This window comes from Stylophora pistillata, chromosome 1 (assembly GCF_964205215.1).
Source record: "Stylophora pistillata chromosome 1, jaStyPist1.2, whole genome shotgun sequence".
Lineage (NCBI taxonomy): Eukaryota > Metazoa > Cnidaria > Anthozoa > Scleractinia > Pocilloporidae > Stylophora > Stylophora pistillata.
In genome coordinates this window covers 27,423,452-27,447,372 of record NC_142519.1, presented here as the reverse complement: position 1 = coordinate 27,447,372, position 23,921 = coordinate 27,423,452, and the positions used below count along the sequence as shown (strand labels likewise).

Below are 23,921 nucleotides of genomic sequence, written 5' to 3'. Positions count from 1 at the left end.
TTAACAATGTTGCTAAGGTTTTCAGTGTGTTCGGGTGGTATGCAGTTTGTTTAAAGTCAACAAATACAAACTCTGCTGCTTTATGAATAATTTAAGCCCATATGAGTTAAGCATATTTTTAGTACAAATGGCTTTCGATGTGAACCCGGAGCATAGGTTCCAAAAATCCAAAACGCTGATAATTTTAAGGCGCGATTTTCTTGCACGTGCAACATTTGTGTCACAGAGATTTGTCTCTGTGACGTTCACAGAGCGACCAAAAGAACGTGTGCTAGCAGACACGAAATGATTTGAAAATATTGCGTGGACGGCTCAATGTGCGAAAACGGTATGATTCTAGTTACACAAGAAACTGAGGAGCCTTCCGCGAATAACTCGATATTGTTCCACAGTGATGTATTATGTTCCTCGTTGGGGCTGTCAGAAGATTTAACTGGGGATGAAAACGGACTATATGAGAGCCTTAGCATGGAATATCCCGAGGAGTCGATCTTCTCAGCATCAGACACAGAAGCTGACTCTGCGATCTCGTTGGTTAAATGTCTGAACAGTGCTTCGCCATCTTCTTCGCTTGTTTCTCGTCGCAACGATAATTCTGCCATCGTAAGGCTGAACAACGAATTGCTGAAAGCCAAAAAAAGCAACTGGGAAGTGCTGGACGCTTTGGCAAAAGCTTATCGAGATATAAAAGATCTACGTTTGCGAGAAAAACGAGTGAATGCTATTTTGTCGAGCTGTGACGGTAAACTCAGTGGTACTAATGGCTTGAGTGAAAGCCTGTTGTTACCGGACAGCAAAATTATAGAGTTGCAGCTTTCTTTGAGGAGAGAAGAATCTGTGAAAACGCGAGAAGACTTGCGTGCTCTTATGAAAGAGCGAGACAAGCTGAAAGAACAACTAAATAAGAGTGAAAATGAACGGCGTTTGGTTTCGCTTACAAGCGATCATAGAGAAAGGGAGTTGGAGCTTTGTCAGAGCCATATCAAAGATTTAACAGCCGATATCAAAGAGAAAGATGCCAAAATATCATCCGCTCAAGACAAGTTGGCTGCCTTTGAAAAAGATATAAAACACAAGGACGAAGAACTTGAGAAGATACGAGACGAGAAATATTCATTTAGGGATGCAGTAGTCCGGAGTGAACAAGAGATAGAAGCTCTGACAGAGAAACTTCAAAACCTCCTACTTTCCAAGGAGGAAAATGCCAACAATTCAAATTACACGGGTCACTCACTTGGAATTCAAACTGAGATTTCGCGCCTTCCAAGCGAAAGACAAGTCATTGTGGAGGACGCAAGACTTCAAGATGAGATACGCGCCCTGGAGGCCAGACATGACGAAGACATGAAAGTCATCAGCGATTTGAGTGCACAACTTAAAGAATGGGAAAGGTTTGTAAAAGCTTTGAAAGTTAGTTTTCTCTAGTAAAAATATCCAATATCATTTTAATCTACTATATTTACACTATCAGCTATACTGATGTTGTCGAGTTACTTCGTAATTGTTATGGAATATTGCAAAAAATATATCGGCGCAAACGAGATATTAATAGTTGCGTGTATTACAAAAGATTCAGTCGGTTTAAAAAATCACTTAACAGCCTTTTTTTCCCCAAACCTATCGACCGAAAGGTAAAGTCCTAGCAAAACACAATATAATTTCAATGTAGTTGCTCTCAGCTGCCAATTGAACTGAAATAAAATTTCTGTTTGAACGCCTGCCTAAAAAATGTCCTAAAAAAATGTCCTAAAACAGTCTAACGTAGTTTTTCGTGGACTTTTCGTTGATTGGATTCATTCGCTTCCAGATGGTATTATAGTTCTGCGGAGATTTTGATTCAAAATGTTTTCTCTATTATAGAAGCATCACTCTGTAATAAAATCTTAAGAAAGAGGGATAATTGGTTCTTTTGTGGTGAGTATTTTAGGAACAATGTCGAAAGGATTCATTATATTACACAGCGTAAAATGAAAACGGAGAATTTCTCATCAGCAGAGTTAGCTTCAAAAAATTTAAATTTAAAATTGAAAAGTTATAATCTGTCTTTTAAAGGAAACCTTAAAATAGCTGAAACAATTATTTTTGTATATAATTGGTTTGCAACCAGATCTCCTCGAGTGAAATAGCGAAGAGAAAAAATTTACTTTATATCGCGGAACTAATCTGTTTTAATGATTATTTTGAAACCCATTCTGTCTAGATGGAATAAACAAAAAGACAAAGTAAATCTTAGAAGTCCTTTTTTAAATGCAGAAACATCTGCTCTGAAAGAGCTTTCGATTGCAATATGCATTTCGTGGTATATGTGCTTGTTCATCTGAAAGCAGAAAAGTGTAACGAGAAACTGAACCATTATAGTTGAAGTGTAAAACGTCAGTTGTAAATATGCCTAGATTTTCTTTGAACTCCTTACGCCCGACATCAATATGTATATTCTTCGGACTGTTCTCTATACATTTCCTATGAGACTATCAAGACGAATTTGTTTAACAATCAAGGGCTTCTTTAATTTACGATCATGCTGCCTTCTTCTGAAGGCAGCATGATCGAGGGGTCAGCGTGTCGTACTTGCAATCCGTCGCTCCCGGGTTCAACTCCCCGCCCTGGCCACTACTTGGATTTGTTTCACGGTAGCACCGAGTTTCAGATCCTCGACCAAGCTTGTAATGTAGCCAACTGGTTTGCCTTCGGCCAGTTGGTATTCTTAGCAACGTTATTTTCAATTTGAATTATTTGTTTAAGTTGTTTCGTGGAAAACCTGTAAACTAGCTTCTAGCTAAGTGTTTCTCCACGTTAACTTGTTTATTATTATCATTATTATTATCCTTTATTCTCATGACCCTAATATTCGATTCAGAAGCGATGCTGTGAGGGGAAACTGGATGCTTGTCACCTCTAGGAGTTAAAGGGTTAATTTGAGAGGAAAATGTTTTGCGTTAGCTGTGTTTTCAATCAGACCGGGATTGTAATGGTTTTATTGACATAAGGAAGAGAGTTCTGTTGTTTCTGTTTCTGAGTCAGGGTAAGCATCGTTTTATCGTCCTTGTGCTAGAGCAATTTTCAATCGAGTGTTGATCGGCTGGTTTTTTCCTTCAAGTCGTCGGTAGTTTCTTGTGATATTTTACGTTGTACTGATAGGCCATTTGAATTACCTTGGTTTTTATTTCTGGGGCTGGTTTACACGTACGCAAGCATATAAGCGCATATGAGACATTCAATCCTAGTAAAAGTACTATCATTGATGGCTTAGGTAAGACTGTTTTATTTATCCTAAGTAAAGGCCTCACTTGACTGTTGTTAATGGCATATCCCTTAAGCCGGCGACATAACAGGCGCGTTTAGGTCTGTGCCTTTTGCTTGTGTTTAGGTTGTGTCGCACGTGTAAACCAGCCTTTGTAAGAATAGCTAAGCTGTTTGATCAGTTTTTTTATAGGGTTTCTATATCATACATTTTGTCCAAGTACATTTGGTAATAGGTAAGGGGTTGCGTCAAAAGCAAAGAGATGTTGTGCTTCTGGATATCTAAACTCCATTCTGAGCGTACTCAGTTTCTAAATGATACGAATATTTCTTTACCGGCTTACAGCTCGTGGAATTAAGACTATAAGCACCCGATTAACGAGGGATGTTCTTGGACAAGACAGTTAACTATCACAGTGCCTAATGTGATGGCTTAAAGCTGAGAGGTAACTTGCGCTGGGCTTCCCAGAGAAACAACATTAATACTCTTCATGCTCATGAAACGAGGGGGGGGGGGAGGGGGCGTCATCAGTAATGGGCTAACAGGATTGGGAGACTACACGTACTTCGTGGTCATATTTGTTCTAAGTTTTTTTCCCCTTTTTTTTTACAGGATTGTTACCGTCATGAATAAACTTGTGGAAGATACGAACCAGCAGCAGATTGGAGCTAGGAACGAAATTGCTGATTATGTAAGAATGCTTGAGAAACAGTTAAGGGAATTAAAGAAGAACAAATCGATCCCCAACAAGCAGAGTGACTCTACGCGAGATAAGAGAAAGTGGTCTACTGAGGCCACTGCACAGAGTGAGCCTGCAAAGATTGAGAATTTAGAAGAAGATGATTGGCAGCACGTTAGCCCAGAGCTAAACCCATCGGTTAATATGAACTTTGTAGATTATCTAAAATGTCCCCAATCGTCTGAGGTTGATGGGGAGAAGGATTTGAAAGACGCTTTGCGAGACAGCCAAGTTATTGCTGTTGATTTGGACGAAGTTTTCGCGCCAGAAGAGGAAAGCATCGACTTTTGTTTCCAATCTTCAGCCGGACTTGTCGTTCAGCCTGAGGAGGTGCGGATGGCCAGGGTGGCATGTACAGAGACCTTTGTAGCCCACGTTCCTGAGGTAAGAACCGTTGCCAATGTTCCTGATGCGAGAACAACGAACGTGAGGGATTCTCATGTCTCCGTCCAACGCCCAGCTCGGAAAACGGGCTCAGGGAAAAGAAGAAAGCTCCCCCAGGCTACCAGGAAAACACGTGCCTTAAGCACAGACAGTGAATTATCACAATCTGACGAAACACTGTCGATAACGTCATCTGAATCACATATATCCCGCGATACAACAAACATGCGTAGGGTTTCCCGCGGAGGGTCAGGTCGGCGACTACCCACTGTCCCTAGTGGAGAAGAAGTCGGTGTAGGTCCAGTGAAAGCAGATGTTTCGGCTGCTAGAGAGCCCCCGGCAGTGGCGTCAATTTATCAGAAAGGATTAACTGTTCCTAGTAATCTTCGGCAAGATTCTGGATTTGGTGAAAGTTTCAGAAATTCTCCTATGCTCACCAACAAGGATCGTAAGTTCAGTATCAGCAAGCTTAGGAGGAAGTTTACCAAAGAAAACAGAGGTCCAGGTAGGATACGAGATCACTTTCTGAAATAAAAATATAGCCTGATTCTCTCGGTCTGAGTGAAGTGAATTAGGTTGTCTGTCAGTTTCTCTGTCATTTTACGTATAAGGTGGTTTTATTTACGCTTTGAAAGTGAAAAGCGGCGAAGCCGCACAACTTCATACCGTTCATTTTCACTGCTCCGCTGCGTGGCGCTTCAAAGTGCACACAAAACTACACAGGTTATCTGTCTGTCTGTCTGGTATTTTTAGCAAGAAGAGTTGCCCCACCCATGCGGTTTCTTAAAAAAAGGGAATTTACGAAGATGCTTGCTTGACTGTATTTCGACTTTTTCTTTTGTCCAATAAATAAGCGCTCATAAAGTTTTAAAAAATTTGAGGTGTAAACCCTTTGATTGAGCCTGGATGGGTCGATGGTTTTGAAGAAGCAATTATGGTCTTATCAACGCCCAGACATATAGGTCTTCCAAATAGTGTTAATTCATCCTTAATGTTAGTTTACTTCATCTTGCGGAAAACTGTTTAGAAATAGGACACTTAACATGATGTTTTTTTTGGTATAATACCTTGGTAATTGCAGCTCTTTTTTCTTTAAGAGTACTTCCCCTCTTTTAAGTTCCTTGGTGGTTTTACCACGGCGTGAAAATTGTGATAAATGGTCATTTAAATAAAAAAACTCATCTCTCAAGATTATGATTACTCTAAATATTCCCTGACCTCAATAGCTGTTAAAACTCGAATTCGAAAGTTCGTTTCTCGGCCAACATACTTGACATTATGCTTATCCCGTTAATATATTTAACAATTATTCCACGAGCGCGCGTTGGATATGAGATGATAGATAGCCAACGAGGCGCGTAGCGCCGAGTTGGCTATAATCATCTCATATCCAACAAGCACGAGTGGAATAATTGTTTTATTAAAAACGTTAAATTAAATTATTAAATTTTATTAAATTTTTAGCTCCCTTTTAATTTTAAGCTGACACGTACGCTTGCCATATTTGTAGATTATGGTATATTGGCTGATATACCATAATCGCTAAGCCAATAAAAAGTCTTGAATTGCATTATCCAATGATCTAGTTTTTAATAATTTTAGTTAGTCCGTTATAAACAGTAGTACGGTGGCCCAGAAGGCTCAACGCAAACAAAAAATATACTGTGAAGGTGTAGTCTGATCGTCCGGGTGAGTGTAGTCCTGAGAAGGACTGTTGTCGGTGGCAGTGACTGACGTTTCGACAACCTGTGCGGAAGTCATCATCAGAGTCAAGTGAGTGATTGTTGTCAGTAGAATGTTCTTATTCCAGTTCGTGTGAAATGATCGGTTGGTTTTGCCGTGATGTTATTGGCTGTAAGACTCAAGTGACGTAAGTCGTTCGTGATTGGTCTGTTTCGGTCTGTCGGTAAAGCTAGGTTGTTCTTTTTCGGTCGTTTGTGATGTTTATGTCGTGAATGAGTCGTTTGTATGGGGCGGGTAGTTGTTGACATCTGTTTAGGGGAGTCTCTTCTAAGTTAGTAAACCAGCTTTCCAGAGTCAGTCGTTGAAAATAGTCAGTGCTGTAGGTTAGGCATTGCGCAGAGTCCCAGTCAATGTTGTGGTTGGTAAGTCGATGGTGTTCAGCAATGTGATTGCTGACATCACCTTTCCTCGTCGCCCGTCTGTGTTCAGTCAGTCTTGTTGTGAGGTTTCTGCCAGTCTCACCGATGTAGGAGGCTTGGCAGTCGGAACAATTGATCTTATAAATCGTTCCCTGTCTGTTCCTCGGTTCGTCTTTGTCTTTAACGTTGGTTAGTAACTGACGTAGTGTGGTGATGGGTTTGTGGGCGACGCGGATATTGAAGGGTAGTAAGATGCGCGAGATGTTTTCAGACATACCTTTTATGTACGGTATGGTTGCTGTAGTCGTAGGGGTTGCGGTGTCGTTTGTTTCGGTAGTGGTAGTGGGTCGGTGAGTGTTTCGTCGGATGAAGTCGTTGTTGTAGTTGTTCTTCGTAAAAACACGGTGAAGGTATTTGTTCTCGTCGGATAAGCTGTCTGTCGAGTCACATACTAGTTGTGCGCGTCGTGTTAGAGTTCTAATAGTTGTGGCTTTGTGTGATGTAGGGTTGTAGGATGACTCGTCTAGTAATCTGTCGGTGTGTGTCGGTTTCCTGTAAACTGTCGTTCGTAATGAGTTGTCGTTGTGGCTTACCAGGCAGTCTAGAAAAGGAAGTTTGCCATTTTCTTCGACTTCTCTGGTAAACTGTATGTCAGTGTTTTGTTCGTTAAGGTGGTTGTGGAATGCGTCAATTTCGTCGTGTCGAACGGCGGTGAATGTGTCGTCAACGTAACGTAACCAAAGCGGTATCGTTTGTCGGCAAGTCGAAAGGGCAGTTTTTTTGATGTCATGTAGTGACGTTGACGACAAACGAGCCAACAAGACGACTGAACGCGCCCTCACTGGACATCAACAAAAATTGACACGACTGCTACGAGACAAAGAAGAGAGACGAAGCAAACCGGACGACAACTGGGTAAGTAACATTTCTTCTCGTTCCTTAGACAAGACTGAAACTCGGGTACTATCATACGGACTAAAACACTCAGTAACACCTAAACGCATACCAACTGAGGCTATTGTATCTAGTGTTGAGGCGGCCCTGTCTCGGCAACGAGAACTATCTGAGCCGACCAAGGATAACATCAGAAGCAGAATTGCCTCCACTATACAATCAACGTCACTACATGACAGCAACTTGACTAAAGACGAACAACGCGCACTGAAACGACTGAGAAACGACGAGAACATAGTTATCCTACCAGCCGACAAAGGACGAGTTACTGTTGTTATGGACAAAACTGACTATCACGACAAAATGGACGCACTAGTTAACGACAAACGAACCTACGAAGAACTCAAACGTGACCCAACTCCTGCCCTTCAACGTAAACTCAACAGTAAACTACTGACACTCAAGAAAACGAACGCCTTTGACAACCAACGGTACTATCGACTGAGGTGCTCGGTACCACAGCCACCGAAACTCTACGGTTTGCCGAAACTACACAAACCTGGTTTCCCGATGCGACCTATTGTTTCTTTCTGTGGCTCTCCCACATACCAACTATCCAAGTACCTGACGACAATACTACAACCGCTAACCGACAAATCCAGACATAAACTACAATCCACTGAAGACTTCATTAACGCTACCAAGACTGTTCAGATACCTGACGACTACAAACTAGTGTCATTTGATGTCAAATCACTGTTCACAAGTATTCCACTTCAATTAGCATTACAATGCACTGAGACTGCAATCCAAAAATCTACCGAACCACTACCGCTACCGACAGACGACATCATGGACTTGCTAAACATTTGCCTAACGTCTACTTACTTTCAGTACAACGGTAAACACTACAAACAGTTACACGGCACTGCCATGGGGTCTCCAGTTTCAAGTCCATGATGTCGTCTGTCGGTAGCGGTAGTGGTTCGGTAGATTTTTGGATTGCAGTCTCAGTGCATTGTAATGCTAATTGAAGTGGAATACTTGTGAACAGTGATTTGACATCAAATGACACTAGTTTGTAGTCGTCAGGTATCTGAACAGTCTTGGTAGCGTTAATGAAGTCTTCAGTGGATTGTAGTTTATGTCTGGATTTGTCGGTTAGCGGTTGTAGTATTGTCGTCAGGTACTTGGATAGTTGGTATGTGGGAGAGCCACAGAAAGAAACAATAGGTCGCATCGGGAAACCAGGTTTGTGTAGTTTCGGCAAACCGTAGAGTTTCGGTGGCTGTGGTACCGAGCACCTCAGTCGATAGTACCGTTGGTTGTCAAAGGCGTTCGTTTTCTTGAGTGTCAGTAGTTTACTGTTGAGTTTACGTTGAAGGGCAGGAGTTGGGTCACGTTTGAGTTCTTCGTAGGTTCGTTTGTCGTTAACTAGTGCGTCCATTTTGTCGTGATAGTCAGTTTTGTCCATAACAACAGTAACTCGTCCTTTGTCGGCTGGTAGGATAACTATGTTCTCGTCGTTTCTCAGTCGTTTCAGTGCGCGTTGTTCGTCTTTAGTCAAGTTGCTGTCATGTAGTGACGTTGATTGTATAGTGGAGGCAATTCTGCTTCTGATGTTATCCTTGGTCGGCTCAGATAGTTCTCGTTGCCGAGACAGGGCCGCCTCAACACTAGATACAATAGCCTCAGTTGGTATGCGTTTAGGTGTTACTGAGTGTTTTAGTCCGTATGATAGTACCCGAGTTTCAGTCTTGTCTAAGGAACGAGAAGAAATGTTACTTACCCAGTTGTCGTCCGGTTTGCTTCGTCTCTCTTCTTTGTCTCGTAGCAGTCGTGTCAATTTTTGTTGATGTCCAGTGAGGGCGCGTTCAGTCGTCTTGTTGGCTCGTTTGTCGTCAACGTCACTACATGACATCAAAAAAACTGCCCTTTCGACTTGCCGACAAACGATACCGCTTTGGTTACGTTACGTTGACGACACATTCACCGCCGTTCGACACGACGAAATTGACGCATTCCACAACCACCTTAACGAACAAAACACTGACATACAGTTTACCAGAGAAGTCGAAGAAAATGGCAAACTTCCTTTTCTAGACTGCCTGGTAAGCCACAACGACAACTCATTACGAACGACAGTTTACAGGAAACCGACACACACCGACAGATTACTAGACGAGTCATCCTACAACCCTACATCACACAAAGCCACAACTATTAGAACTCTAACACGACGCGCACAACTAGTATGTGACTCGACAGACAGCTTATCCGACGAGAACAAATACCTTCACCGTGTTTTTACGAAGAACAACTACAACAACGACTTCATCCGACGAAACACTCACCGACCCACTACCACTACCGAAACAAACGACACCGCAACCCCTACGACTACAGCAACCATACCGTACATAAAAGGTATGTCTGAAAACATCTCGCGCATCTTACTACCCTTCAATATCCGCGTCGCCCACAAACCCATCACCACACTACGTCAGTTACTAACCAACGTTAAAGACAAAGACGAACCGAGGAACAGACAGGGAACGATTTATAAGATCAATTGTTCCGACTGCCAAGCCTCCTACATCGGTGAGACTGGCAGAAACCTCACAACAAGACTGACTGAACACAGACGGGCGACGAGGAAAGGTGATGTCAGCAATCACATTGCTGAACACCATCGACTTACCAACCACAACATTGACTGGGACTCTGCGCAATGCCTAACCTACAGCACTGACTATTTTCAACGACTGACTCTGGAAAGCTGGTTTACTAACTTAGAAGAGACTCCCCTAAACAGATGTCAACAACTACCCGCCCCATACAAACGACTCATTCACGACATAAACATCACAAACGACCGAAAAAGAACAACCTAGCTTTACCGACAGACCGAAACAGACCAATCACGAACGACTTACGTCACTTGAGTCTTACAGCCAATAACATCACGGCAAAACCAACCGATCATTTCACACGAACTGGAATAAGAACATTCTACTGACAACAATCACTCACTTGACTCTGATGATGACTTCCGCACAGGTTGTCGAAACGTCAGTCACTGCCACCGACAACAGTCCTTCTCAGGACTACACTCACCCGGACGATCAGACTACACCTTCACATGTTACCCCCGGGTTCAAACCATTTACTGCAAAAAATATACTGCAGCAAATAAAAAATATACTGCAGCAAATAAAAATATACTGCAACAAATAAAAAAATCAGAACGCAAAGAAAAAAAGTACCCCAGCAAATAAAAAAATGCAACGCAAACAAAAAATACTGCAGCAAATAAAATATGCAACGCAAACAAAAAAAATTGGAACGCAACGCCAAGGAAGACTGGTAATAGTTCTTAGTTTCCCGCCAAAACAGCATGAACTGGAACTCGCTTTTGGCTATGGACGAAAGCGATCTGCGTAGGATTATAGAAGATTACTTTCATCAAGGGAATGAAAATAGAGTTATTATCGATTTTTTAAGGGAGCAGCATGGTACTGTCATAAGTTTAGCAACTTTGAAACGACGGCTAAGAGGATACGGCCTTCGAAGAAGGGAGTCATCTGTTGACGATCAACAGCTGAGCTTAATTCAAAGTTTAAGTTCAGGACCCGGGGAACTTCAGGGATATAGATCAGTATGGCATTCATTGCGAATAGAACATCATGTTCATGTTTCAAGACAACGTGTTGCCGACACTTTGAGAGAGTTGAATCCGCAAGGAGTTCAACAAAGACGACGGCGTCTGAAAAGACGAAGATATTCAAGTTATGGTCCCAATTTTTCCTGGCATATCGACGGTATTATACTTGAATTGATATAGATTGTAATTCATCTGCAAACAGCCTTGGATAATCCCCGATCATCCTCGAGAGCCTTGGCAGGATTTTAAGATTAAGGATTATGGGCATCTTTTGAGCAAGGATTTAGAGTACTGCAGCTTGACGACCATAACAACGATTTCTCTGGAAACAAAAAAGCTTCTCGTATATTTTTAATTTGAAATGTGCGTATATCTGAGCTTTTAAACTTTCAGTTATTTTGTTACTGAGGACCTCCCTTAAAACCACTTGACGTGATGGGAGTGTCCTCTTAAAATATGATTTATTATTATTATTATTTCATTTGTCTCCTGAAAAAATCACTGCCGTGTCAGTGAGACGTCAACGCTTCAGTACTATATTCACCACGAGTAAAATTGTTGATTATTAATTCAAGCAACATTATGGATTATCAAGACTTCCTCTTCCCTCCTCTGACAGGGCCTTACAAAATTATTATCATATTCCTGATCATCACCATTATATATTGTCATTATCACTAACATTGTAATCATGCATCCCTTTAACCATTATTGATACCATATTTTGTTTGGTTTTGAAGGTTATGATAAGCTTAAACCATTTGGGTTCCCAATATACGGGGCAATAGATGGCTACAGCCGAAAAGTGCTTTGGCTTAAGGTGGCTAAGTCTAATAATAAACCAGAAGTTATTGGTGTGTTTTTCTTGGTTGTGTCAGAGAATGCTCTGGATGTCCCATTCTTGTAAGAACAGACTGTGGCACAGAAAATGACACTGTGGCTGCTATCCAATCATATTTTAGGTAGGAAGGCAATGAGGAATTTGCTGGTGAAAAATCTCATAGATATGGAACATCACCAGCAAATCAAAGAATCGAATGTTGGTGGTCATCTCTAAGACGAGCAAGAACATCTTGATGGATAGATAATTTTAGTAACACAGTAAACACTGGATTAGTGGACATTAAGCTTAGCAAGGAATGCTTATGGTTTTGCTATGAAAGGGTACTTCAAGATGAATTGGACAAAGTGAAACATCATTGGAACACTCATCGAATACGCCCATCAAGGCACAGCACAGTGCCTGGCATTCCTAATGTACTTTACCACTTACCTTATCGTTCTGATGGTATTGACTGCAATGTGACAATTCCAGCTGAAAAGACTAATGCTGTGGAAGTATATGTACATGATAATGATGATGATGATGACAATGATTCAGCTATAATTATACCAAGAGTATTTTGATTTTGTTCTGCATAATGAGATGCTTCAGTACCCAAACACTCCTGATGAAGCATTCCATCTCTTTAAAACCTTATTAATTATTGCTAACAGGTAACTCTGCAAATGAACCCTAGTAGGGAATTATAGATGTACAGCAAAAGGAAATTGTCATGATATAGTTTCAGATTTACGATTAGGTACTTGACTGTATGTTTATGGAACTTAACTTAAGAAAAAATATGACTGCATGACTACAAATAAGCAAGCACATGTATCAAGTAATCAATTTAATTATCAAATACAAAACTGATAATTCTTTATAAACATCAAGGCTTGTTAATTTACAAACGGATAACATGTACTACATTGTACTATTTGTAAAATTATAAACTTTGTGCAACCCCAACTTAACTGTAACATGTGACATAATTGTCATGGAGTGCAATATATAAACCCATGGAACAGTATTCCCAAAACAATTAAATGTAATCTACAAATGCATGATAAATTTCAACTGTGAAAGAAATTATAGCACTTTAAGTCAAATAGTTATTAATAATAGTTGAAATAAAAATAGAAAAGCTTATAGGACTATAATTATAAGGAATTTCATGGGTATTTGTTCTTTGAGCTCTTACAAAATCATACAATGTCATTATCTGATTGCATATAATAGTAGAGTAGTTTTCAGAAATACATGAAACTTGTATCAAGTAGTATGTGCATAAGTCAATAACTTCAAAAGGAAAAAATGGTATAGTATTCACTTCTGTGCATTATTTTAATGACTGTTTCAATTGTTTATGAAAACCACTCTAATCATTTACTTCAGAACTGTCAAACCTATCAAAGGTAACATTTTTAAAACTGCAACTTGATTAGTTTACTAATAGCAAAGTTGCTCCACCTGCTAAAGTGTTAACACATTCTGTAAAGTAAAACACATGACTATGATTGTAAACTTTCTTCTAAACAATGCCAAAACCTGGAGAGTTAAGCATGCAAAATATGAAATCTCCTTTAAATTACCCATAACTAGATAACAGATTGTCTGTAACTGTAATATACAATACATTAGAGCAAGTGCTAACGTAGAGCTTTTTATTCCCCTTGTGAATGAAAACAATTGAAGGCCTGGGATGTAAACGTAATGGAGGGATACTCCTACTCCCTGTTAAAAATGCTAATATACCTTCAAGAGAAATATTTACTGTAACATAGGAATCAGTACTACTATCATAGACCTCACTCATAACAAGAGCTTGTCCAACATCTTCCAACAATTGGTTCCAATAAAAAAGAATGGTCTTTTCTTTTTCACTTTTGTTGCTTCCTTCAGGAGCTAACTTGATAGTAAATAGGCCATCTTTTAATTCTGCAGTTAAAGTACTACCAGAAAATTCAAATATATTCCTTGCCTCAATGGGGTGATTCCTCAGCATATGTAAAACCCCAACTGCATTTAACCTATCAATAAACTGATTCATTTCACCGAGAGAAGGTGTTAAAGTGTAATGGATTGTGGCGGCTGTTAAAAACTCGGCCTTATCCGAAAAGACTATTGCTTTGGTATAGCCCATATCATGAAATGATTCACTGAAATAAGAGTTAGCTTTCTCTTCAAATAACTTTGGGTCATCTACACTATTTAGTTCTTTCAACTTTCCTTTTACATCTTTATTGGGAATACTGTAATTATTGCTCTTAACATGCTTAACATCACCATGTAAAAGATAGTCCACAACTGGTGGACAGAAAAACTGGAGACCCCCACTACCGTTAACAATGGCCAAACCACAACATAAACCATACTTGAAGTAATCATTTTGCTGAAGTGCAATTAGATTATGTGCAAAGATTTTACCATTTCCTTTTTCCCCAACAAACAAAGATGAAGAATATAATTCTTTATGGATTAAGGAAAAGAATTCTCTTTTGGGCCCTCCCTGGTCAACCCCAGCCTCACCCACAAATTGCACTTTTACTTAACTATTTTTATTAAGATCTTCCTTCTTTACCCTGTCACATTTCATCTTTGTGTCTTGCCATAAAGAGCTTCTTCTTACTTTGAACCTGAGAAAAATAACAGGACATTACTGGTAGTTTCTAACTAGAAAGTGAGTGTTGTAAGTAAGAAAGGCACTGTTTTGAGGGATTTGAAACAGTGGCTCAACAAAATTGGGTACACATGTTTCAACTGAAAGTATGAACATAACTATTTATTTAAAAATAAGCAAAATGACTTCTGTCACTGTTTATAAGTTGTATTGCAAGAGTGTTCAACCATGTAAAATTGATTTGCCAAACTGAAATACATGAATAAAATGAGATTCTAATGAGATTCTTAACTTCATGTATTAGTATAGTAGGTGGACCATCACAGCGAATGAACAATCTAGGAAATTGTAATAGAGTGTTGAAAGACCTGAAAATATTTTCAGGCTTCCCATTAATCACCCAGATTGTTTATTCACTGCAACGGTCCAACTAATGTACTAATACACATATCTACCGAAGTTCAGTTCAGACCATTTAACTTCAAACATTAACTTCATTAAACAAAATTTATCAATATAATAGAGCTGTTTTTAAAGTCCTGCACTAGCCCCCACAACAGCCCACCCCCAAGCCCCCAATCAGTAACCTCCAAAATTGAGAAATTTATCAAATCAAACCTGATGTAGGATTTCTCTTCCAATTCAAGTGCTTTGCATTTGAAGATCTTTGGTAAATGTGTTTGTTGTACCAGCTTCAGTCTCCTCAGGAATGTGTATAATACTTTCATAACTTTCATCTCCATCTGAATCATCAGAAACATAGAGTATGTCCCCATACTGTCTGTTAACATACATATAGTCAAGGCCACTGGATGTCTGATAAACTTGGCTTTGGTTTGAACTGCTTCTGCTTGCATTGTTTGCAATGGAGGTGCTGGCATTTGGGGTGAAATGATCTTTCTGGCTTTGGTTTGAACTGCTCATCTTTGTATTGTTTGCAATGGAGGTGCTCGCACTTGAGGTAAAGACTTTCTGGCAGACAGGGCATTTTGCAGTGGAATCACAATTGACTAACCACTCTTTGAGACAAACCTCATGAAAAACATCCCCACAACTATTTGGCTTGGCAGCAATTTCATCTTTAGATATTTCCTCCAAACAAATTGCAAAACAAACATTGGGCTCAGTTTTTCTTAAGTTGGATGAATGACCCTGAGAGTGAGAATTCATAAACTCACATTAGCTTATAATTTCTGTCAAAAAATCCTCTCCCTGTAAAAAAAAAAAGCTAACCCTTTGCCCGACCCCCACCCCCTGTGGGCTTGGCATAGATAAGTGAGTGCATTAGCAAAGTTTCAATTATGATTTTGACATTTCCTAAATAACTTTTAAATCCCCCGCCACAGGACAAAAGAAAAGTATACGAATAAACACCGTCGTCACTAAAAATACTCAATAATCGGCACCTAAAGCAATGAAATCTTTTAGGTAATGAAGTTAACGTCTAAAATGCCCCTACGTTTTTTCCCTAAATATCACCACTTCTTTTTTATTTATATATAAAACAATATACTTTAACCACTTACTTTAGCTGAGCTATCATAAATGCTCTTCTGCAACTCTTCATCATCACTGGACGTTTCTGGTTCACTTTCCACGTTCGACATCTTGGGCATTTCGGAAAACAGAAAATCTGATTTTGTACTGATAAACAATGTTATTCTCTTGTACTGCCTTCCAACTTCTTCTCTGTATTTCTCCAATACGAAGGGCTCATTAGATCCTGGCATATTTACTATCTCGCTACCGTCGGGGTAAAAAAGAACATACTCTAATCCATCATGCAGGCTTTTATCGTGACTTGTATGTTTAGTGACTGCTTTCTCCTTTATCTGACTTGCACTTGCATCTGTGGTAGTAGTAATTGGCAATGTCTTCCCTCTGCACTTTTTAAGTTCACCATTACAGTATTTCGTTACTCCTATATTGACCATAACATCCTTCTTCTTACTAGCAGTAGTCACTTTGGGTTTCTTCCCTTTGGGCTCAAACTTTCCTCTTCTTTCTTCTTCTTTCCTTTTTCTAAATTCGGAAAATCCGATGGTAGAAGCCTTAGTAGGAGATGTCGATTTAGAACCGCAATTCGAACAAAATTTTGCCAATTGTGGCAAAGACTTTCCACATTCGCTGCAAAACATGGTTTCGGGAAAGGCGAACAAGCTGAGGATGGAACGAGTGTTGGCGGGAAACTAAGAAAGAACTATTACCCAGTCTTCCTTGGCGTTGCGTTTCAATTTTTTTTGTTTCCGTTTTCTATTTTTTTTTTTTTTTTTGTTTGCGTTGCATATTTTAATTGCTGCAGTATTTTTTGTTTGCGTTGCATTTTTTATTTGTTGCGGAACTTTTTTTCCTTTGCGTTTTTATTTTTTTTTATTTGCTGCAATATATTTTTTATTTGCTTTGAGCCTTCTGGGCCATCGTACAGTAGCTCCATAAATCGGCTCCTCCCTTTCGACTTCTTATAGATACAACTTCCAAGCGACAAAGGATCCCTACACTCCTGAGGATGGAGGGCGAGGCTAAATTTACTAAGTGTTTGTTGTGTTTAACCAGGGTCACCAAAAGTCAATGATACTCGAGACTCCAAAAAGGAGCGTTTAAGGCAGAAGCTCTGCCTGGGAGGAACAAGAAAACGAAGTAGTTCAGTTGGAACTGTGAGTAGCGTCTCCGACAGTTTCAGATCCGTAACTCCCTTGAATAGTGACGTAGAGGATGAGAGCGGATTAGTAAATGAATCTTTTGACTGAGTTCATTTGTCGCCATCCATTAAGACTTCCACACCAAGGAAAGGAATCGAGCAAAGGATCAGAGGTAAAGTAAATAAACATTCACCACAAGGTGTAAACAAGCAGAGAGAGATATTTTTTCGTAGAATATCCGGCATTTGGTATGATTATACAACCCCAGCTCTGAGTTCCGTTGATCCTATAACGTTATGCTTGATGTTGCAAAGTCTCCTTAACCACGGCCTTACACTCTCAAGATCTCCTTAGTAATTCTTCTTACTCTCTGCCATACAATTCTTATGATGTTAGTTTGGAGAATTTGTACTGGATCAACTAATAATCCTATTGTTGACATTTCTCTTTAATCTTATCACTTGTCTGTTTGATATTGTGTTGATATTGTGATAAGAACTTCCGCCTTGCTCATCACTCGTGGGGGTGAAAGGGTTAATGCACATGTTGGTTTTGATTTTTAGGCTTTTACGCTGCCTGCTATGGCAACAAGGAGTTAAAAAATCAGTTTATAGAGACTGGCTGCCTCGAGTTTGCGATGTGCTTTTTGTTGTTGTTGTTTTTTGTTTCATGTTGGAAACCGTATAGTTTGGTTAGAATTGTGCTTTACTTCACCTTGGTTGTGTTTTTTGATTTGCATCAATCTTATCTAAGAAATTATACGGCGAATCTGGGCCGTTTAAGCCCTTTCATTCATCGACAGTCAATCGACCATATAACCAGACTTGGCCGTGCCTTTGCAAGGTAAGGCCGAGGATATCAGCGATTGCAGCAAAGGTGGCGAAAAATTTCCCACCGATGCTGGAAGTAAGCCATCAAAAATCGATTTTTTGTTTCATGAAAACTCGCTCCACACTCTGAGCCAATCAGGTGCAAAGTTAACCCCAATTATTAATTGATTAGTCGCGTTTTCCCGAGCTTAGTGGCCGCTTTCCTGCTAATTAACCCTTCCACTTCCAAGATCTCCACGCCAATTCTCTTCTCTATCCTCTATACATTTCTCATGCACAATTATGGCTCTGAGAATGCTATGTTGTTTAATGGAACGATGTTCCCCTCTGGGGTTTTAATTCACTCGTTCTGATGTCTATCAATAAGATGATTTTACTTCAGATTAAATAAAGCGCTACTTTTTTCTGAAAGGTGATTATCCTCAACGGTCCAAGCAAAACATAGGCCAGCGTAAGAGATCCGCCTTGCTACTTATATTTCAGTTTCTAAATCCAGTTGAGCTCTGCGGCCTGGCTCGAGTGTGCCGTGAATGGCGTGCACTGAGTGAACATCCTGCGCTTTGGAAAAGCGTGACGTTACACGGGATATCGCTGAATAATATGGTGAGTGCCCTGCAAGGGTTTTGTTAGTTTTGTAACAATTTCACTGATTTCATTTCATTTCTGTCGAGGAAACGTCTGCATGGTACAAAGTGGGAAAAAAGATTAATTTAGTTGTTTTTGTTGCAGGCTCTTCAGGTAATTTCTAGGAGATGCAGCTCCACGCAATTCCTAAAGCTCAAAGGTCTGTTTAAAAATTGCGTTAAAAAAAGGGGCTAATGGTAGATGCTTTTGTCCTCACATAGTCAACCTACACGCTAAACGTATTTTTTACTATCAAAACGACTCTGACAGCGTTTAAAGAATTATTGCTGTCGCCAGGTTGCTTGTGTTTTTTTCGAAGATAAGAGAATCATCAAACACTTTTTTGTTTCTTCTTGCTGTTTTTTAAGTACAAGAATACCTCCATGGTTGCCACAGATCAAGAAATAGTCAGGGAAAAAATTTCTTCGAGTTAAGGGAATATATGAACTTTCATATGCTCATTGTATCTAGTTCAGGGAAAGTCAGGAAATTTCTCTTGAGGAAGAGAAAAGTTATGTCTTTAAAAAAATTCAAGGAACAATAAAATGTGGAATAAATGTGAATGAAAGATGGGGATGTAACTCATGTATGTTGTTTGATAAAGTCTATAGACTCTTGACAAGCTTCTTGTTTTCCTTGTAATGCAACCACAAGTTGGTTAGGGTCTGAAATCATACTTTTTTTCCTTCTTTTCTCAATCATTTCAAATTCTATATTACATTTCATGGACATGAAACGTGTCGGATCGGTAGAATATTATTCCATGACGTTGAACAACAAGCTGATGTTGGGTCTCCAATGAATCAATCATTTTTCCTCGTCTCGGACAGGAACTAGGGACTTTACGAACCAGAACGCGACTCGGTTTGAAAACACCGAAACCGAGAAGAGCCCGGGGCGAGAACGCCGTCACGAGCGCGGGAAAAACAAAGTTACGGATGCGAACGCGACGACAGAGACAGACCTGTGCAAATCCTTTAAACTCCGCTATACATATTTTCGTTTTATAGCTGCTGTTACACGTCATAAATGGCAACATTCAGAGAGGCAAGGGAAGCTTTATTGTTTGCCTATCAAGATGGAAGCATTGGTGATACAGAGTTTGCCCTGTTGTACCATTTAAATTCTTCTGAAAATCTCGAATCTCCTTATTGGAAGTATGGTCGCTTCGATCTTGATTCTATGTCAGATAATGAGTGTAAGACTGAGTTTCAGTTTTTCAAGAACGATATTTATTTACTCGGTGAAGTTCTTGATATTCCAGACATATTGAACTCAGAAAAGCAGTTTTGCCTTTAAGGTAGCAAAAGAAAATTTAATTCTAGTTGAAATTCAGTAGAAGCTACTTCGCTTCTTTGCGACGAACCCTTTCTTGTTTTGAACGGATTCTCGGAAACAACCTCTGGATAACAGGACATCATGCTTGCTTGTCCACTACATCACATTACTGCGTGAAAAAAGAACAGTCTGTTTTAGTTTGTTTTCAATGAAAAACATAAATATACAATTTAAACTCACTTTCATCGTATAGTTAAGCAGGGCAGGAAATTGAATCTTCTAATAAACTAAATTGGACTTACTTGCCAGTTTTCGACTTTGGTATCGAACTCGGTAGGTCTGCGTGTTGTCCATTCATCGTAGCTGTAACCGATTGACCTGCAGTAAAAGGCAAATTAAAATGTTTGTTTGGTATTTTTTACAATAAATAACACTTTCATGGACTCAGAAAAACAGTTTTACCTATAAGGTAGCAAAAGAAAACTTAATTTTAGTTGAAATTCAATAGAAACTACTCACGTTTTCTAGAAACGCTGCAAGTGCCAACCTCGTGCTCTAAACGTGAAGAAGACGCGTTGCAGTTTAGCGCGAAGCATGCGTAGTGAAGCACTTTGGGAGCAAATTACTTCCGGTGACGTTTCAGGCTGCGTCGCGTTCTGGTTCGTAAAGTCCTTACTGTCAGTTCGTGTACGCTGCATGTGACTTACTAAAAGCATAGATGAATAGGTAGGTGGAGGAGATGGCTTTGAGGGAAAGTTGAAGGCCATTATCGAGACTAAGTTGTGAAATTGTTGATTGAGGCAGCCATGTACCCTGAGTTTAGCCATCATTGATTTAATAAGAAACTAACTCTTTGTCGTTGATGATTAGGCGGAATGTTTGCCATCCATTTAAGTTTTTTTAATTGTTCAAACGATTTCTAAAGTGAGGACGTGTTGTGAACTTTTAGGGCTGAGGAAAATAAGATCAAGAGACAAATCTAATGCTTTAAATACATCAGAGGATTTGCGGTGAGGCCTTTACGAAGTTAGCAGTTATTCCGTTAGCCTCATCTTTCTATCGGTCATGTATCTAATTTTAATCATACCGTTATAGTTATATCATAGCCTTTTACAGCTCCATCACCTCGTTTTGAAACTCCTCTCAAGAACCTTAACGTTGCACCGCACGCCTTTTAAAGCTTGGTAAAAGTGAACGGGGGATTTTCTTCTCTCAGTTGTTTGAGTAGGGAGAAAAGAGTAATTTTTCTCTTGTTCCTTGAATTCTATACAACGAGCGATAAATGCGCGGACGTTTTATTCATCATGACGATGGTAATGCGAACACACTTTTTGATAATATTTATACAATCAATAGTGTGATTTTTATGGTAACACTGTTTATTCGCCCTGTTTACGTTGATTAAGCTTATATCTCCAATTTTTTTGCCAACGTTACATATGCTTAATTTTTTAGGTGTCATTTCGAGAGAGGGATAGAGTGTCTTTTGAGGGCTGCTGGTTCAAGCTTGTCGAACCTGCACGTCGAGGACTGCGGTGTATTTATATCAGACAGGTACGTTGTGTAGAATACGCACGACCATAACGAAGTAAAAACCTGAAAGCTTTGCAAAACACATACTGGTGTTACCATCAGAAAAAAAAAATTAATAAAGGACACTAAGACTGTAAAGTAGAGTTACTAAACAGAAAAAACGCAAACTAGCACCAAAAACAAATAAACGAGTAAGTAACAATACTCACTGTTTGCCTTGATTTTATTTTAGGTGTTTAGCTCTGGCAGGCTCTCACTGTAAAGAGCTACAAGCATTAATATACACTAGTGATTCATATCCCGCTTGCCCTGAGGCATTATGGGCTTTATGAGCGTGTAGACAGCTTGTCACTCTTAGAGTTTCACCGATGTTTCCGTGGTAAGTCCACCGTGAATATATCTTGTTTCGTTTGGCATCTCAAGGTGATTGTATAAAAATTACATGCATCCAACACAAATTTACTTTTTCCTATAGTGACCATCCTGGACGATTCAATGACAAGAGCCTGGAAACGATAGCAAACTGCTGGCCGAATATGCGTCATCTGTCGGTTGGCGGACCCAGCCTCTCGTCCGCGGGACTTATTTATATCGGTAAGCACTGTAAACTTTGTTAAAGTTTAAACACTCTCTGTGATGAATTCATCATGCGAATGATATGATGTGGGGAATGAAGATGTCACTTCACTGCTGTGTCTTTTCTCAGTCAAAGGTTGCCTGAGGCTCCAAGAGCTGGAACTTGATCGGACGATTGCGATCAACGAAGAAATTGCCCACGCCATGTGTCTGTGTGGACTGCGGGGCCTGAAGACTATATCCTTTACATTTACCCCAGTCTCTCCCGGAGCCATTAAAGAATTATTCGGTAACATCAATTGAATACTTATCTGAATTTTTTTTTCTCCAGACGCCTGATTTTGTTTACCCAAAAATTGCGCAATTCTCTTAATTAAAATTGTGTTACGTCCGTTAGGTGCGTGCCCGCGGCTGGAGCGCATCGAAGTGCACATTGGGATATCAGATTACTTTATAGACGTGGATGATGACGTCACGAAAAGGAAATACTCTTGCATTGTTAAGAAACTTGAGGTAATTCGTTAGAACGCTAAATTCATTTAGAAAGTCTCTTTACAACTGAACTGTAAGGACCTCCCTGAAAACCACGTACTGTGGTGGAAGCTTCCTCTTTGAAGATTATTTATCATCACTATTATTATTATTACTGGAAAACCTATGTGATAAAATAGGGGCCCTAGCAGTTAGTGGAAATTAACAATGTAGTTTTAAGTCGTTGAAGCGAATTAGTCCTGGAAAGGTCCATGTTATAGTATTGGAAATCATTCACTCCTTAGACTTAGGAGAATTCTTTGAGTTGTGGCTGTAATGATTTGAAAGTTTTCGTACACACTGTAAATGAGCGAGCCAGAGATGACTGCAGTCTCAAACCTTTTCACAATAATACATTTGACCATCTACGAATATTCCATGCGTTTTGTTTTAATCATGTCCTCCCGAAATAATTTTTTACGGTACTCTGTACGTTCGGGCTGTATGGGTGTATATCACTCGAAACAGGGTGCGGAAAAGAAAGGTTTTCCTGTTTTCGATCATTTAGAAGCCTAACGTTTTCGTAGTATTATAGAAATTAAATTGTTTTATTGATCTTAAAAGCTAAAATTTCCCCGAGTACAATCTGGATATGGACCTTTTTTTTTAGTAAGTGATAAGTTGGTATAATTGCTCACTGATAATTGGTTGAAAGGCCTTTAATCCATGGATCTTCTCTGGTATAACCTCTTTTAGCCCCAAGCAAACGTACGAGCAGGTTGCATTGCCTCTGGCATAATAATGACCTTTTTTTCTAACTGAGTGATTCATATACAATGAATATATGAAGTTCATATATTTTTGAACTGCGGTATTAAATACGTATGATGCACGATCCTTCGCAGTAGATAGCGCTATTTATGCGATAGCGAAAATCAGACCTGAAAAAAATCAGGCCTGTACGGGATTCGAACCACTGACCTCTGCGATACTAGTTCATATTCAAGGCTTTTTCAAATATATATCATACATTTGATTAGCAAATATCGACCGAGGCAAAGTGTTTGCCATAATGGCAGCATGAATTATGCATGTTACAAAGGACAAAGACGTTTAGAATATTGTTGAAAATGTCGAGTCTTCATAAAATTAAAGCTTGATTTTCTTTTTCCCTTGCTTAGGCTTTAAAAGGAGAAAACCAGGAATTTGCCAGAGTACTTTGGATAAAATCTGATTATGGATGAGTTATTCCCTGCAGGCTTGCAAATGAGGAAATTGGTGATACAAAAGACCGAAATAACTATTTATTGAGAAAATGTAGAATTTATAAAATGGGTTATTTCTACGCATTCTGTTTTACGCTCAGCAATAAATTATTTCCTTAATAGGTACTTCATCTTTGTAAACTGTATCAAATTGCTTTTCGCCTGTGCCAGCGATCTGATTGTTAAATCTCCCTTTCAGTTTCCCACGATTTCCTTTTTCTGTGAGGCCGATCAAAGA

General features: G+C 39.5%; 2 protein-coding genes and 1 pseudogene across 3 annotated transcripts; 1 reads left to right on the top strand and 2 right to left on the bottom strand.

The window, feature by feature from the left end:
- The first annotated feature begins 95 nt into the window (after positions 1-95).
- On the top strand, positions 96-23,809 carry LOC148741929 (uncharacterized; annotated as a pseudogene). Its single transcript, XR_015996041.1, has 12 exons — positions 96-1,391; positions 3,854-4,869; positions 17,021-17,278; positions 18,349-18,539; positions 18,666-18,720; positions 20,788-20,848; positions 21,294-21,392; positions 21,604-21,750; positions 21,847-21,965; positions 22,078-22,236; positions 22,345-22,460; positions 23,600-23,809. The product of XR_015996041.1 is annotated as an uncharacterized LOC148741929 (transcript).
- On the bottom strand, positions 13,436-14,392 carry LOC148741931 (G2/M phase-specific E3 ubiquitin-protein ligase-like; the record flags this gene model as incomplete). Its single annotated transcript, XM_088734541.1, has 1 exon — positions 13,436-14,392. A coding segment is annotated over one exon (957 nt), but the record flags the coding sequence as incomplete, so codon positions are not given.
- Positions 14,368-15,671, bottom strand: LOC148741930 (uncharacterized). The gene is made up of 2 exons (XM_088747026.1): positions 15,086-15,671; positions 14,368-14,483 (listed from the first exon to the last, which is right to left on the bottom strand). Exons 1-2 carry the CDS (start codon positions 15,346-15,348, stop codon positions 14,396-14,398), a joined length of 351 nt encoding a protein of 116 aa, XP_088603152.1. The 5' UTR covers positions 15,349-15,671; the 3' UTR covers positions 14,368-14,395.
- Positions 23,810-23,921: the final 112 nt, after the last annotated feature.